We start from the raw sequence: 16,756 nt of genomic DNA on the forward strand, positions 1-16,756 counted from the left end.
AATCGGCATCGGAATAGCCAATCAGACCGTCACTTGTACCGAACTTCAACTTCCAGTCCTTCGTAGTCTTTAGGTAGTGAACTACCCTCTTCGCCGCGACCCAGTCCGTTTCTGTTGGAGCACTAACCTTCCGACCTAGTATTGAAACACAAGCCGCAATGTCCGGTCTCGCGCACACCGCTATGTAGAGGAGCGCGCCGACCAAGCTTCTGTAGGCTGTTATGTCCGGCAGTGCCGGGCTCTTGTCCTTCGTCTTCGTATAACCGGTGTCCATCGGCGATTTGGCACTTTTTGCATCACGGAGGCCAAATTTCTCCGCCACTCTTTCAATGTAGTTTGTCACTGACACACTGTATTGTCCATGCTCATAACCGATCTCTAGCCCCAGAAAATAGTTCACTTCACCAAGATTGGCCATCTCAAAATGTTTCTTCAGTTCTTTGTACACTATTTCAATCTGGGATTCATCTTCACTTCCCACCATAATGTCATCTACGTACACCAGCAAGTATGCCCACTTGCCACCCACTACTTTGGTATACAAGCAGGGATCTGCTGCACTCGGACGAAATCCCATTTCACGCAAAACACTATCCAGCCGCCGATTCCAGCACCTGGCCGACTGCTTCAGGCCATAAATACTTCGCTTCAATCGACACACCATGTGCTCCCTCCCTTTCACTTCGTATCCAGGTGGCTGCTTCATAAACAGCTCCTCATCTAGTTTGCCGTACAAGTAGGCGGTTTTGACGTCGAAGTGCTTCAATGTCATTTTTCTGCTACTCGCCAAAGCTAGAAGAGCTCGAAGCGTCGTGTACCTGGTAACCGGAGCGAAAACTTCATCAAAATCTTCGCCGTACTTCTGGGAGTACCCCTGGGCTACCAACCGCGCCTTGTATTTCGTCACCTCACCAGCTGCATTTTTCTTCGCTTTGAAGACCCACCGGCAACCGACTGCTTTCCGGCCGGGTGGCAGATCGACCAGCTCCCACGTCTCGTTGTCGGAATGTGATTTTAATTCGTCCTTCATTGCTGCTGCCCATTCTTTCTTCTTTCCACAGGTCAACGCTTCACGCAAGCTCCGGGGTTCGGACTCCTCCTGAGGAACACTCTCGGCTACGAAGATTTCCTCAATCAACCTGGACGGTGGCCTCCGAATCGATATCATATACTTACCCGTGACCGCCGTTACAGCCCCTACTGTCCTTAGACAGGGACTGGCGGCCTGCGTGACGCAGCAGCATACAGGCCCCCCGGGCCACAATCATCAGCACCCCAGGAACATCAACCGAAGGCAGCCTCTGGTGGACCCGTCTCCAAGGTACCAGTGGCCAAAAAGCTGGCGAAACACGACAGGATTGAAGCCTCCTCCCGCCTCCTAACGGTGAAGGACCTGTCCGTCCAGGGTGCCAGGAATTGGAACCTTTCTGTTTTCCTCGTACTGCACCTGAAAATCCAATCCAAGAAAAAGAAAACGGTTAACAGCTAGCAATAAAACAAAACACCGCACAAATGGCACGCAAATAGGCGTGCCGCCCCCTTAAAGAAGAACCCAACATGAACAAATCGTACACTTACCTTTGTGAGGATTGGCGACGCTTTCCCCCGCGTGGCGGACCCGGCCCAGGGTGCCAGGGTTGGAAGTTGCCAGTCCGAGGATCCTCCAGCAACGAACCCTAGTCCGAGGCCTCTCCTTCCGACGGTGATAATTTCCGCCCTTCTCCCCCGCGTGGCGGACCCGCATCCAGGGTGCCAGGGGTGGGAGGTCATCGATTTCCCCCGCATCGCCTCCCCCGCGTGGCGGACCCGTACCAGGGTGCCAGGGGTTGCAGCTGCGGGCCCCGAGGTTTCACTCCGTTGTGCCCAAGCAGGAACGGGGCGGATCGAGAATTTGTATCAAATACACCCAACCACCCACATCTTCGTCCTCCCGGGAGGCTCTATGGCTCTTAAACGTTGTCACTGGAGTTTTTCGTCTCCCCGGGGAGCACTGTGTACCTCGAAAACACCAACTCGCAGCGATCAGGGCTTCTTCGTCCCCCCGAGGGGCACTACGCAACATCGATCACTCCGTTAAGGCCTAAAGCCCGGCGGCCGGAAGCCTGTTTCGCCCCCGTGGGTCTCTACGGATAAAAACGTCACTAGTGCACTTAACCCTGATCGAACTGCAAGCTCTTCGTCCCCCCGAGGGGCCCTGTGCCTCAACGCAACGCCACAATCACTTTACCGATGATCTTCGTCCCCCCAGGGGGCTCTGGGTCGCCATCGATACCGAAAAACTCCCAGCCCGGGTGACTGGAAGTTCTGCTTCGTCCTCCGGAGGCTCAGGGGTGCTTTCGGACGAAAATAACGCGCACTGTCTTCGTTCCCCCGGGGGACACTACGGAGCTCGCTTGAGACTAATTTTCCCACCCCAACCCAACACAAATCGCACTCGCAGCACTTGAAACACGCGCACATTATTCTCTTTGTTCCCCCGGGGGACTCTGTGGAGCTACGCATGTGGAAATCTGTTTCCCATTCCCCATCGCCAACCGCCCATCACTAATGGCCTCCGCTTTGAGGCCAGGAAAAATCTCGATCCGCCCCGCAGCAGCCCAAGCACTTCCAACGCCCGGGGACCGTTTTCCCCATTCCCGGTTACCCTACTTGGGTGCCGAGAGGAGATTGGCCGGCCTCCGAACGTCCGACCATGTTGTCTAAAAATTTTTCACCGATGGTGACTAACCACCATCGGCGTTGTCGTCACCGTCCACTCGCCACGAAGAGAAGAAAAAACAGGCAGTCTCCCGCTGCCGGACACTGACAAGAAGAAGACAGCAAAGCGAATGTCAGTTTCTGTCCGCCTGTCAAAAGTGAAACGTCAAATGAAACTTTTCAACCCAGGTGGCAGCTTTCACCTGGGACACTGCCAACAGCTGAAAAGCCACCTGGTGGCGGGTTCCGGAAAAATAATACACACGGAAAGAAGATATTTTTTGCATAGTAACTCGGATTAGTTTTTAAAGTGTTTTTGTTAGTCTAAATTCGTTTTGTTAGTTGTCTGCTAATTGTTTGTAAATCGGTCGCACAAAATAATTGTTAGCTTTAAGACGAAACGGCGAGACCCCACGGTTGGGCTCGAAAGGGACCCCCTCCGGGTCATCCTTCCCCTAATATTAAGATTGGGAAGGCCCCCTCTGGGTCTCCTCTCCTCAACTTGACAAGTGTAGAATTAGCTTTTGTTAAAATACACAGAAATAAAAACCAAAAAAAAAAAAAAAGAATCGATATCGGACTCTGGATCCGGTGCCTCAGCTGCTTCTTCCAAATTCTCCGGCGGCAAGGCCAAAGGAACTTCGAAGACTCCTCCTGTCGCTACAGGCTCTCGACGGACAGCTTCCTTGACGGTGCACAGCTCAAGAAACTTTGCGTCTCTGCTGACCGTCACTCGATCCGTCTCCAGATTCAGGAATCGATACGCCTTCCGTCCTTCTTCGTACCCGATGAACACCAACCGCTCAGCTTCCACGTCAAGCTTACGCCGCTTCTCCTTTGGAACGTGGACATACGCTTCCGAACCAAATATCCTGAGATGCGCGTACGACGGCTTCTTTCCGCTCCACAACTCGTATGGGGTCCTGTCAGTCGCCGACGACGGCAAACGATTCTGCAAGTAGTTTGCAGTGCAGATCGCTTCGGCCCAGAACCGCTTATCGAGTCCCGCTTCAGACAGCATGCATCGCATCATCTCCACAAGGTACCTGTTCTTGCGCTCTACCACGCCGTTTTGCTGTGGCGTATACGGTGCCGTTCGCTGTTCCACGATGCCATTCGCCGCAAAGAACTTCAGCAACGAAGCACCCATAAACTCACCACCCCCATCGGTGCGAATGCATTTCGGGTATCCACCAAACTGATTTTTTTCACTAAAGCGCAATACTCACGAATTTTCTCCTCAGTATCGGACTTTCTCTGGAGTGGGTAGACGACGGAGTACCGGCTGTAGTCATCCACCAGAGCGATGTAGAAACGGTTACCTCTCGGTGTTGCTACCTCCATCGGACCGCCAAGGTCTACGTGAATCAGCTCTCCAACCGCTTTGGTCTTCGACGCCGACGCACAGTGGCGGGCCTCCATACAAAAGTCGGACAAAACCTCAAATGTTAACCGAAATTGCTAAAATTCACAGGTTATGATGATTTTAGTTCCCTAAATCTATTTCTGATATGGAACTTATCATAGATTTTGATTTTACTATATTAGGGTGGTTCAAAATTTTGAAATCTGCTGATAATGGGAAGCATGTAAAAATAATCGATAATAAGCTATCACGATGTGCTTTCTGAACGTAGGTTTTGATTACCCTTTTAATTTGAGGGTTCTTAAATCATGTATTGGTATTGAAATAAACTAAAATTGTGTATTTGTTGCTGTTAGGGTGGTCCAAAATCTTCAAAAATACATAAATCATTAGAAAACAAATCGTTTACCTACGTTTTCTTTCAATGGATCAATTCAGATACACACCTATGTTGGCTGACAAGACGGGGTCTTTTCTCAGGGAATGCCCATAGACCACGTGACATTTTACGGTGGGTGCACGGAGGTGTATTAATTCAATCGTTATGGAGTCAGATAGTCTAATATAGTGAACTGCGTAAAATTTGAACTGCTTTTTATCAATCTCGTTTCAACAACTTCATATATGCTCTTCCGAGTTTGGGTTTTAAGGTACATCGATCCCTGCTATCACTTGTGGAAGCAACCGAAACAACCCTATCTATAAACAATTGGCAATTCATATTCGCAATATTGAAGGGAGTTTTTGATAAACGATCATCAGAGATCGGTAATCATATTTATGAACAGAAGAGTTCCAGCAAATATTTTCAAAATCTGTATCACTCTCTGTGTCGTTCAGTAGAAATGTGTTGAACGAAACTGCATGAATAACATACAATTATTTTTTTTTTTAATTTCTTTGTATTTGTGAATTTTAACTTAATGCTAATTCTTCACAGCATACAATAAAACTTCAAGTTTAAAAAACCAATAAAAGGGGTTTTACTAAAGAGCATAAAATGTTCGTTTCATAAAATTGGTTTTAAAATATTCAAAGATTGCCTTGGCGATCGCGACGTTTACGCAGAAAAATATTTAACGTAGCGTTTATCGCCGTTTAGTGAATTCCTTTTATATTATATAGATGATTGTTGCTTTGAACTGTAGCGATGTGCGTGTAGAAAAGAAACACGTAGATGTCGACGAATTAGTGTCACTATATATTGAAACTTCGATGAAGGTTCGTGAAGAGATTGCTTCCAAGGTTGTTGAGCAATTCTAACGATTAAGATAAATCGAAGAAACAACCAGTTTAAGGGAATCAATGAGTAATGGTTTGTAGTTATTTTTACATGTTTTCACGGTTGTTTTTGCCTTTCTTTTATTTTGATGGTTAAAAGTGTTAGTTGTATCTGGTGAAGCAACATGTGAGTAGTGTCTAAGGAAATAAAGGCTTATTCATACTTAGTCATCACTCCCTTCCTCTCCAGCTTACTGTTTTAAACTGGAGCACCCACCTTCTTGTGGTTTTCTGTCAAAAAATAAAATAATATTAAAAAAATAAAAATAAAAAAAGGCCAAAGCCGTGGCCATTACATTATTTATTACATTTTCAGATACCAACCCCCCCCCCCCCCTCTTATGACCATCTGACTTGGTGAAAGTCTCTTACAAGAATGAAAATTACACTAAATTGTTAGTATTCTGAAGTCAATTTGAACTATGTGAAGATTAAATTTAAACTTCAAACAATATCACTTCTTCCACAACCATGCGGCTCCATTGTGACCTGATAGAAAAAAAAAATTTTTCGCGCTTAGCGCAAAAATGCGCAAACAGTGACCTATATAGCCAAAAGTCAGAATTGCACGTCAGATCCGGGATACGGCGTCGTTTTCTGATGTTTCCTAAACAAGTACTGGATCTTTTTAATACGAAGTTTTCCTTCAAAAGTTCATAAAAGTCAATATGTTTGCATATTGTAAAAACATAATAATTTTGTGATTGAATTCCAAACAATCCCTGAAATGTAATGGTTATTTATACCCAAAAACACAAAACATATTGTCACATTATTCAAGTCTTCCTAACTTTTACAATGACCTCATGAAGGAAGCTCATAAAATAAAGACAATAAATACTAATATTGTAGCACATAAAACTTCAACTTTGAAAAAATCTACAAGACTTAATTTTCGACCAAATCTCTTGAAAATTTGGGGTTTTCTTAGTTAAAGTATCTATAATGGAAAAAAAATATTAGAAAAATAAAATATTGAAGTCGATTTTTGAGGTTTTGTCCGGCTTCCGGCCACTGTGCGACGCCTTCGGAAAGGAATCACGGCTCATCTTCCCCTCACAGCAACAGCCACACATTGATTGTACTTCACAAGGGTTTATCTTCAACCCGTGCCCCAAGTTTTCACGCACTATTTTCTTCATAGCTTGTGGATCTCTGTGTCCCAATCTACGATGCCACAAGTGCTGACACAAATCACTGTGCTTCGGATCCACCAAGAAAGCATGTTCAGGAAGTTGTTTCAGGTGATACAAACCACCCTTCCGTTGTCCCACTAACACAGCTTCTTCTCCTTTTAGCACTTTGCACCCCGTTTTGTCAAACACCACTCGAAACCCCAAGTCGGTTATTCTGCTCACCGACAGCAAGTTTCCCGCTAACGAAGGCACGTGGAACACATTCTCCAGTTTCACATTCATCCGGCCGCCTTTTCCATCCACGGAAATCACCCGAACCGAACCAGATCCGACCGATTTGATCGATTTTCCGTCAGCCAGACAGATCGTCGTCGCTTTCGTCGTATCCACTTCCTCAAGAATGCTGGAGTGTGGGCCGTGGCACCCGAATCCAGATACCACACGTCAGCCTCTCCGGCCACGCCAGCAGCCAGGCACAGCTCACCCCCTGACTTCGCTTTCACTACGATGTTTGCTTGCTGGGACTTCTCCTTCTCCTGTTGATCTTGAACCATTTTCCGGCAGTCGCGTCGGATGTGCCCCTCCTTCTTGCAATAATGGCACACCCTTCCCTTCTTCACTTTTGGCTTCTCCGCCGGATTCTTCTTCTACGATCCGGTCACTAAAACTTTCTCGCTCGATGACGCATTCTCCACCCGACGTCTTCCCTCGTCGAGCAGCTTCCCCTTCACGAAATCGACGGTCAAATCCGCATCCGGTCGACTTTCGAGCGCCATGATCAATCCGCCGTAGGACTCCGGCAGGCTGGACAGCATCAGAGCCACGAACCAGTGGTCTTTCACATCCTCGCCCAAAGCAGACAGACGAATCCGCAACGCCGTCATCTGCTTGAGATGTTCCGCCATGTCCCCGTCGTCTGACATCCGCAACGTTATTAACGGACGCACGACGTGAATTATGCTCGAAAGAGAAGAACGCTCGTGATAATCTTTCAGAGCATCCCACATCTCCTTCGCCGTGGACTTTTGCATCACGTGGATCAGTTGGCCGTCTTCCACTGCCAATCCGATAATTGCCTGCGCCTTCTCGTCGTTTTCGACCCAGGCTGCATCCGCATTCGCCGGCTTCGGATTCGTCACCACATCCAACACTTTCTCCCGCGTCAACAAAAGCCGCACCTTAAACTTCCAGATCGCGTAGTTCTGGTCGTTTAACTTGTCCACCGGAACTTTCGAATCCGCCATCTTGCCTTTTCGACACGATCGAACGCGATTTTCCCGGACCGACAAATGTCCACACAATTCACACTCGCGACGACGAAACTCACGCACTTTCCACGTTAACTGGACCCAAAACCTATTGGGATGAGGTTTGCAGTGGAAAGAAAGTCTTTGAGTTAAACTAGATAACGAAATTAATAAGATTTATTCTAACAACGATGCGTACACAGCGAGTTCACTTTTTGGAATAAGAAAATGGCGCACTCTGCGTAGCCAGCAGAGAAAAACAACATTAGGCTGGTACAACCATTAGGCTGGCACAAAATAATAATAATAGGAGATCGTTGTCCCTCTAACAATTATTACACATATTAAACATATTAAGAAAAGAAAAGGCAAAAAAATATATTTTCAAAAAAAAAACAATATTCGAAAAGATATATTAACACTTATGTGGCCGGCAGGGTACCCGGGTACCTTTTTCAATTTCAAATCTCGATATTTTAATGGTTATTGAGACTAGGATGTTGGAACTCTGTTAGATCTTAGAACTCGTGAATATACATCTATTACTGGGGTTGACCAAATTTTAAAGTGAGGATGGGCAGGGGGAGGGGCTCCTGCATTTTTTTATTACGTGGAAGGCCGGCAGGGTACCCGGGTACCCACGAAATTGAAATGATCATATCTCCGTCAATTTTTCATCGATTTTGGAAATTTTTAGCTCATTCAATTCAGAAACTCATCATCTATCGGGAAAATATTTGGTTAGACCAATCTAATCACCGTGGTTTTCGGAAAATCCATATTTTTGGGAGCATGTCCTTATACCATATTGAAACCCACATTGTTAAGGCTAGGATACCTTAAAGTGTTTATGGTCAACCATGGCCTCACGGGAAGCGTGTTCCGAAATCACAGTTTAAAAGTCAACACGTTTTATGATTCCCTGCCGGTCAGAAACAATATGCCAAAGCAATTTTACGATGCTTGGTACCGAAATTGCTACTAACCTACCGAAAATCCCGTATATTCTATTGTATAAAAACACGGATCCGGAAATCCGGATTTTCCGGTACCTATGGTGATCGGACCGGTCTAACCAAATACGATCTCGATAGATAATGAGTTTCTGAGTTGAATGAGGCAAAAACTTTAAAAATCGGTGGAAAAATCGCTGAGATATGATCATTTCCATTGCGTGGGTACCCGGGTATCCTGCCGGCCTTCTACGGGTGTTTTTTTTGCTGGCCACACTACGGTTAAAAAACACAATATTCGAAAAAAAGTAAGATATGTTCAAAAAAAAAAAAACATTCGAAAAAAAAGTATTTCGAAAAAAAAATAAAATAATTCAATGCCATTTTTAAAAGTTAACAAAATATAGTTCGTATTTAATTCATACTTTTTACTTTTTAAAAATAAGGGAATATTTCTTTTACTATTTATTTGACTGATTAACTTAATTGATATAGGAGAGGAAATTTGAATTTTCCGTAGGGACAGAATAGGGTCAGAAGGATCATGGAGCGGTAGTCTGCGATGCTAGACATGCCGACAAGGACGAGCCGTTGGGAGTTGCCCGATCAAGACGAACAAGGTTCACACGTTTGAAGGTGATGCTGGGAGAAATGCTGGGCTGTTAAAAAAAAGACACGGACAACGTCTTCAGCTTTTGGCTGTACAGACGGTTTTAAACTTAACATTAGACAACGGAGCATGCACCAGTGGAAACGGGGAAGAAATCATTCTCACGAAAAGTTTCAACGCCCGAAGCGGGAATCGAACCCTCACCCCATAGCATGGTGCGATTTTATGCTTGGTGACCCTAACCGCACGGCTACAAAGCTCCACATTATTTGGGAGGTACTCCGAGTTTAAAGATTATGGCGGTTGGTTGAGAGATTTCGTTCAATGGACAATCCTACAAATAACCCGTTTTTGGTGCTTGAAATCTAGTTTCGGTCGATGAAACCTCTACTGCAACACAAACACGAAGCGGCATTTTGATAGACTCGAGCGTCAGGAGGAAGGTGAATCATATTAGAGTAGGGAAATAAATAAGGAATAGTTTAGTTCGTATTTGCAAGAGGAAAAAAAACTTAGTTATATTCAGAGTATCTGTACGCACAAATCTCATTACGAGATTGAGAAAAGTTGGCTGTGAGCACATGAAAAATTCTTGAGCTTGAGACTCGCAGTTTTTGTGCACATCACATTAGCACTGCGAGTCTCAATGAGCCATCTCAATGAGACCAGCTTCCAGCCCACCTGTCAGAAAGAGTTTTCGAGAGTGGTAGGTTATTATCGTTGTTTTGACCTTTACAAACTAGCTTTTGAATGATTTAATTTCGACAGCTTCAAAAGTACATTTCTTGCAACTCAACCTCCGTGCGTTAAGACAATAAATATGTCAACTGGAGTCTATGGCCATATACAATTTCAAACTTGGCGTCATTCACTGCATATCGTGAACATCCGTGATCACTGGGAAGCCAGTTGCGGTTGATCTAGGCCATCTATCTAAGGGATTGCTTCTCCCGGGTCTCCCAAATAAATCAGACTTCGAGATCTCCCTAAGAAACAAGCCACACTGTTTTTTCTTGGTGTCCGTAAATGAAAAACCGAAAAACGTTCTACGTTGTTCTTGATACTTTTACCTTTTACCGTATCCGAATACTGTATCTGAAACAATCTCATAGGCGGAGACGAATCAGCCTCGGGCTGAAAGTCTCGATGATAAAGATAAAAAAAATCTCATAGGGGTCGTCTATTGATAACGCAATGGTACATGTGCGACCGGGGATCTTTAAAAATCCTTCTTTTTTTCTTTGAACGTACCAAGTCTATAATAGCGTGGAACTCCTGACATTGCTCATTAAAAAGGCTACATGTTGCATACATCATTGACATTCTTGTTTCCGAATGCATCCATTTTCGATCGAAGACAAATCTTTTGAACTCTCGTTTACGCCAGCAAAATTAAAAGAGTGGCGAATTCGAACAAACCAAATACGTTCTAAACTAGTCATATCGGTTATCAAAAATTTTGATTCCTGGATTATCAGTGCATTTTTTGCGGCATTGCCGATCCCCGATAATTGGCTTCCAGTCAGTTGAATCCTCGGATAATGATCGAACTTCTAGTCGATACTTTCACATGTATTACAAGGCATAACCTGGTTCACATGCTCTGACCCGGGGTCTTTTAAACGTTTCCGTTGCAAGTTATTTTTCTAATACAAGAAATAACAATTAAATGCTTTAATGACATTTGTATACTGCTTTATTTCTATTGTTATATCATAGCAACCAAGCAACCGATAAATCTAAGCAATCTAATGTAACTTGATTATGACATTTAATAAACTTTCAATTCATTCTTTGTCCAACCTTCAAATAAGTAAGACTTATCCAAACCGATAAATCTAAGCAATCTAATGTAACTTGATTATGACATTTAATAAACCTTCAATTCATTCTTTGTCCAACCTTCAAATAAGTAAGACTTATCCCGAAGTCAGAAAGTAAGAAGCCGAAGACACCTTGTTGGCAGTGCGGACAAATGCACTTTCTGAAGGAATGCGCTTTCAACAACCACCTCTGCAGAGACTGCAACCGTGTCGGCCATAAGGAAGGATACTGTTTCTGCTCCAAGAAATCAGCAAATCCGGCTAAGACCACACAATCACAATCAACCATCAGCAAGAAGCAAAAGAAGGGGAAATCCAGTGTTGAAGCCAAAGGCGTGTTCGTTGTCAACCACATTGAACACCGGGAAAGCAAGCGGAAGTTCGTTACCGTGGCGATCAACGGAGTACCAGTCCCTCTTCAACTCGATTCGGCCAGCGACATCTCCATTGTTTCGGAAACTGTCTGGAAGCAACTCGGCAAGCCGGCGATCAATCCATCATCAAGCCAAGCCTCAAACGCATCGGGTGATCCACTATCCCTAGTAGGTGAGTTCGAATGTGAAGTATCCATCAAAGGAGAAACGAAGCGAGGCAGATGTTTCGTCACATCCGTACGTAATCTGAATCTGATGGGCATTGAATGGATTGACTTGTTCAACTTCTGGTCAATTCCGTTTGATTCCATTTGCAATCAGATCGTGATGCCTTCCAAACGTGAAATCGATCGAGAGATTCAGCAGCTGAAACTCAAGCACAAAGAAGTTTTCAACGAGACCCTTGGACTGTGCAACCGCACTAAGGTACAGCTGCATCTCAAGCCCGGAAGTAAGCCAGTTTTCTGCCCAAAACGACCCGTTCCGTTTCATTCTGTACCGTTGGTTGATGCTGAACTCAATCGTCTTCAAAGCCTAGGAATAATCACACCTGTGGATTTCTCGGAGTGGGCAGCCCCCATCGTAGCTGTGAAGAAACCGGATGGCAGAGTTCGCATTTGCGCGGATTACTCGACAGGCCTGAACAACGCTCTGGAAGCCAACAACTATCCCCTGCCGGTACCAGAAGAAATTTTTGCCCAGCTGGCATGATGTCAAGTCTTCAGTGTGATCGACCTGTCCGATGCGTATTTTCAATGCGAAGTAACCGAAGATTCGAAACAACTTCTGACGATCAACACGCATAGAGGATTGTTTCGCTTCAACCGCCTGGCCCCAGGAGTCAAGTCAGCGCCAGGGGCATTCCAGCGGATGATAGAAAGTCTCATCGCGGATCTTCCTGAAGTACGCCCTTTCATTGATGACATCATCATCTTCAGCAAGGACTGGAAATCTCATGCTGAATCGCTGAACAAGTTGCTGCAAAGACTGACGGATTGCGGATTTCATCTGAAAATTCAAAAATGCAAGTTTTTCCAAACTGAAGTCCGTTACCTAGGCCACATCACCGATCGCAATGGTATCCGCCCTGACCCGGAGAAAGTTGAAACAATCTCGAGCATTCCCCCACCAACGAACGTATCCGAGCTGAGGTCCTATCTTGGAGCCGTGAATTACTATGGCAAATTCGTACGGTTTTGTGGACACCGTCAAAAGAAGCGTGAAGAAGATTTGCTCAGGAGGAGAGTCCCTAGAAGATTCACTTCAGACGTTTCTAACCGTATACCGTTCCACTCCAACACCGGATCTTGGCGGACAGTCACCTGCTGAAAGAATGCTAGGAAGGTCAATGCGAACAGTAGCAGCTCTTTTGAAACCTCCAGAACGTCAGCAGCAGTCCAAGAAAGTCGAACGGAAGGGTGATGTTACCAACCGTCAGGATTCTCCAAGATGCTACAAACAAGGCGATACGGTGTATGCCCAAGTTCACCAAGGCAATTCGTGGAGCTGGATACCTGGTAGGATCATCGAGCGTGTCGGAAAAGTTAATTACAACGTTTTGCTGAATCGAAATAGTCGACTAATCCGATCGCACATCAATCAACTACGAAATCGAGTTGAAGTTGAAGAGCAACCGTTACATCAAGATTCACCACTCACGGTTTTCCTCGATGAATTTGGTCTTCGACAAATGCCGACTACAGATTCAAGAAATGAAGGTCAAATACCTGCTGGTGTAGATGTTCCAATGGTTCCAATCGATGAAGTTTCTTCCTTACCGATGCCCGAGTTGGTAGAACCCATACCCGAACAAGATGAGCTACAAAATGAATCCGAACCAGAATCGAAAGATGAAGAACCTCGTGCAAACCCAGAAACACCGGAACGCCCTAGACGATTGCTTAGGCTCCCATCCAAGCTTCAAGGATATTGGTTGTTTTAAAGGGGGAGATGTTACATCATAGCAACCAAGCAACCGATAAATCTAAGCAATCTAATGTAACTTGATTATGACATTTAATAAACTTTCAATTCATTCTTTGTCCAACCTTCAAATAAGTAAGACTTATCCACGGACATTTCATCTATCAACTGGAAGGACAAGCCATTGGTTAATTTCAACTGCAAAGATATCAATGAGACGAGTCTCACGAGACGTTTCATTGAGGCACGTACACTAATTTTTTTCATGCGCGTGCTATGATCTCAAATCTCAAAATTTTCTTGAAACGCATTTCAAATAAGCGCATGGCACACAGTCTCATTCATGTATACATGAGATTTCAGACACTCTGGTTATATTTTTGTTTTAGAAAAGGTAGAATTGAATAATGTAGAGTAGTCCTTGGGATAATCTTTAACCCGCAAATATATACGCTAGCCGAATGCCTACTGCAAGTTTTTCTTTGCTTCACAAATAAAAACTTTATTTAAGGGGGGGGGGGGGGGGGGTCTCCACGCAATTAGTGGATTACTCCACGCAATTAGTGGATTACATCAGATGTGGATTTCACGGTCATGTTTATAGACCGACGCCGGTTAACCAGAAACAAGCGATGCAAGCAGAGAGAATGCTGACTGCTTGTTGCTGGTTGACGTGGTGATGTAACGTTCTTGCTCCAATGCCGGAGAAATGTTTTCGTTTTAACTTTTTGTATGTGTCACCCGGCAGCGCTGACTGAATGCCCCAACAAGGTCGCAGTCAAATGGTTGGCCGAACTAACAAAGCCAGAGTGGACGACGCTTGGGGCAGCAAGGACGAAAGTCTGGGGGCCTGACGCACCTCCCCCGCTTGCGAGTCAGCCGCGTAGTCGCCGGCTAAGAATAGGACTACTAACCCCAATTCAAGGTGTCAAGCGACCCGTGCTGAGGAATGAGTGATCGAGAGGGTGAAAAAGATGCTCGATCTTTAACGGAGCCTGTGGGGTACCTGGGCACCCCCACAGTAAGCTGTCCCTTACCGCGTTAATGCAGGGCTCTGGCGTGGTGGACATTCTTTCCCGTGCGACTCGTGGGATTTAAACATGAAATCGAACAAAAATAATCAAAATTCAGGTGGAAGTAGTGGTGGGATCAACCCCTTCGCAAGAAGCGGGTTGATGAGGTCTCCGTCAAGGAGAAGTGAGGAGATAAACGCTGGGAGTTGCGTACGCAGCTCAAGCGTGGGTGCTCCAGGCCACTTCCCGGCAAGCCAGCCGATGGAGGTTATGGGCGAAGCGTGGTTGTTGAGGGCCGTCAACCGATCCAAAGGACGGTCCGCAATCTTTGACCTAATTGTTAACCGTATTGATTGTAATTATTTGTTACAAAATCTATGTTTTTATGCTCCTGTGCGTTCTCTCCGTAATCGTTCGTTTTGTGGATTCCTGCTCATCGCACGAACTATGCGTATTTTGATCCGTTTGGCACTAGTTGTAGATTATTTAACGAAGTTGCTGATGTGTTCGATTTTAATGTCTCCAAAAGTGTTTTTAGTATTTGGATAAGATTTATAAGTTAGGCAACAGTCTGTACAACCTAGTGTTGAAGATGATGGTAAATAAATAAATTAAGGTGGCTGAGCAGCAGCTTGGCAAAATCATCGACTTTGCGTCCACTAAGTCGAACATAAGCAAGGACCTGAAAACGGCCTTGCTGACTGCTGCAGCAGCGGAGCCTGCAATTGAGAAAGTGCCGAAGTTTACCCAAACGGAGGCCTTCTCCTTCGCAGGAAGTCAGAATAAGGCAGAAGCGACTGCTCGCGACAAACGGGGCAAGCAATCGCAGAAGCGGGCGAGGCAACCGCCAGCCAAAGAGCTGTCTGGCGGTGCCCGCAAGGCCAGGCGAATCATTACCCCGAAAGTCGATAATAATGCCGGAAGGCCGGACCCCAGCCAGGGTTCCTGGATAGCTGGGAAGGGTGGGCCTGAAAAGGCTGGCCCGTCCCGGAACGAAGGGAACAAGGGCTTGCGACCGCTAGTTGGCCCTCAACAGCCACAGAGTAGGGCGATCCAAGGGGAGGAGCCCCCTTGGACGAAGGTAGAGCGGAAGAGGAAGAAGAAGGTGAATCCGCAGGTAGTAGCGCAGTACGCCAAGCCAAGGCGTACGAGGCCAGGTGCCAAGCGCGAGAAAGGCGACGCGATCGTCATCAAGACGGAACAGTCCAAGTACTCGGACGTCTTGAAGATGATGCGAAGCGACGCCAAGCTTGAGGATCTTGTCAGTATTAGAAGTACTCGTACGGGCGAGATGATCCAGGAGCTGAAGCGCCAGAAGGAGCACAAGGCCGCCGCCTATAAGAGGCTGGCAGAAGAGGTCCTTGGTGAGGGTGTGCAGGTGAGGGCTCTGACACATGAGGCGACTCTGAAGGTCAAGGACATTGATGAGATCACCGAAGTAGAAGAGCTCGTCACGGCACTGCGGCAACAGTGCGATGTGCAGGTTCCCGCCGCAGCCGTTAAGCTACGGAAAGGGCCAGCAGGGACACAGAAAGCTTTGGTTCAGCTACCTGTGGCGGACGTCAAAAAGTCCGTTAAAGTAGGGAGCATAAAGGTGGGTTGGTGTGTATGTCACCTGATATTCCACGAGCCACCAGAGGTTTGCTTCAGGTGTCTGGAACCAGGACACAAGTCGTGGGACTGCAGAGGCCCCGACAGGCGCAAACTGTGCAGGCGATGCGGCGCTGAAGGTCATAAGGCCCAAAGCTGCACGAGTCCGTCCATCTGCATGAACTGTACCGGGAAATCAACAGACATCCGATGGGTGGCCCAAGGTGCCCGGCCTTCAAGAAAGCCGCAGTGAACAACAAATCACAGTGCTGGTAACGCAGCTGAACCTGAACCACTGTGATGCGGCTCAGCAACTGTTTTGTCAGGCGGTTTCTGAGTGGGAGACGGATATCGCCATCATATCGGACCCATACCGAGTACCCGCCGGCAATGGCAACTGGGTCGCGGATGGGACCAGAAAAATGGAGGCGATATGGACGACGGGTAAATAACCCGTCCAGGAGTTGGTGTCTACTACCTATAAGGGCTTCGTGGTCGCCAAAGTAAACGGGGTCTTCTTCTGTAGCTGTTATGCGCCTCCGCGGTGGCCGATCGAGCGGTTCACGCAAATGCTGGGCCGCTTAACGACCGTGCTAACAGGGCGAAGGCCGGTGGTAATAGCGGGTGACTTTAATGCCTGGGCCGTGGAATGGGGAAGCCGTTTCATGAACCAGCGGGGTCAGATCCTGTTAGAAACATTGGCCATCTTAGATGTCGACTTGGCTAATGTCGGTACCAAGAGT

General features: G+C 46.2%; 1 protein-coding gene across 1 annotated transcript; it reads left to right on the forward strand.

The window, feature by feature from the left end:
• The first annotated feature begins 12,664 nt into the window (after window positions 1–12,664).
• On the forward strand, window positions 12,665–13,429 carry LOC134290033 (uncharacterized protein K02A2.6-like). Its single transcript, XM_062856980.1, has one exon. It carries the CDS (start codon window positions 12,665–12,667, stop codon window positions 13,427–13,429), a length of 765 nt encoding a protein of 254 aa, XP_062712964.1.
• Window positions 13,430–16,756: the final 3,327 nt, after the last annotated feature.

The sequence above is a fragment of the Aedes albopictus genome, chromosome 1 (genome assembly GCF_035046485.1).
Source record: "Aedes albopictus strain Foshan chromosome 1, AalbF5, whole genome shotgun sequence".
In the NCBI taxonomy this organism is placed as follows: domain Eukaryota; kingdom Metazoa; phylum Arthropoda; class Insecta; order Diptera; family Culicidae; genus Aedes; species Aedes albopictus.

Bases quoted from the DNA above. Each gene is read 5' to 3' on its own strand.
- LOC134290033 (XM_062856980.1), top strand. From the start codon at position 12,665: ATGGCAAATTCGTACGGTTTTGTGGACACCGTCAAAAGAAGCGTGAAG.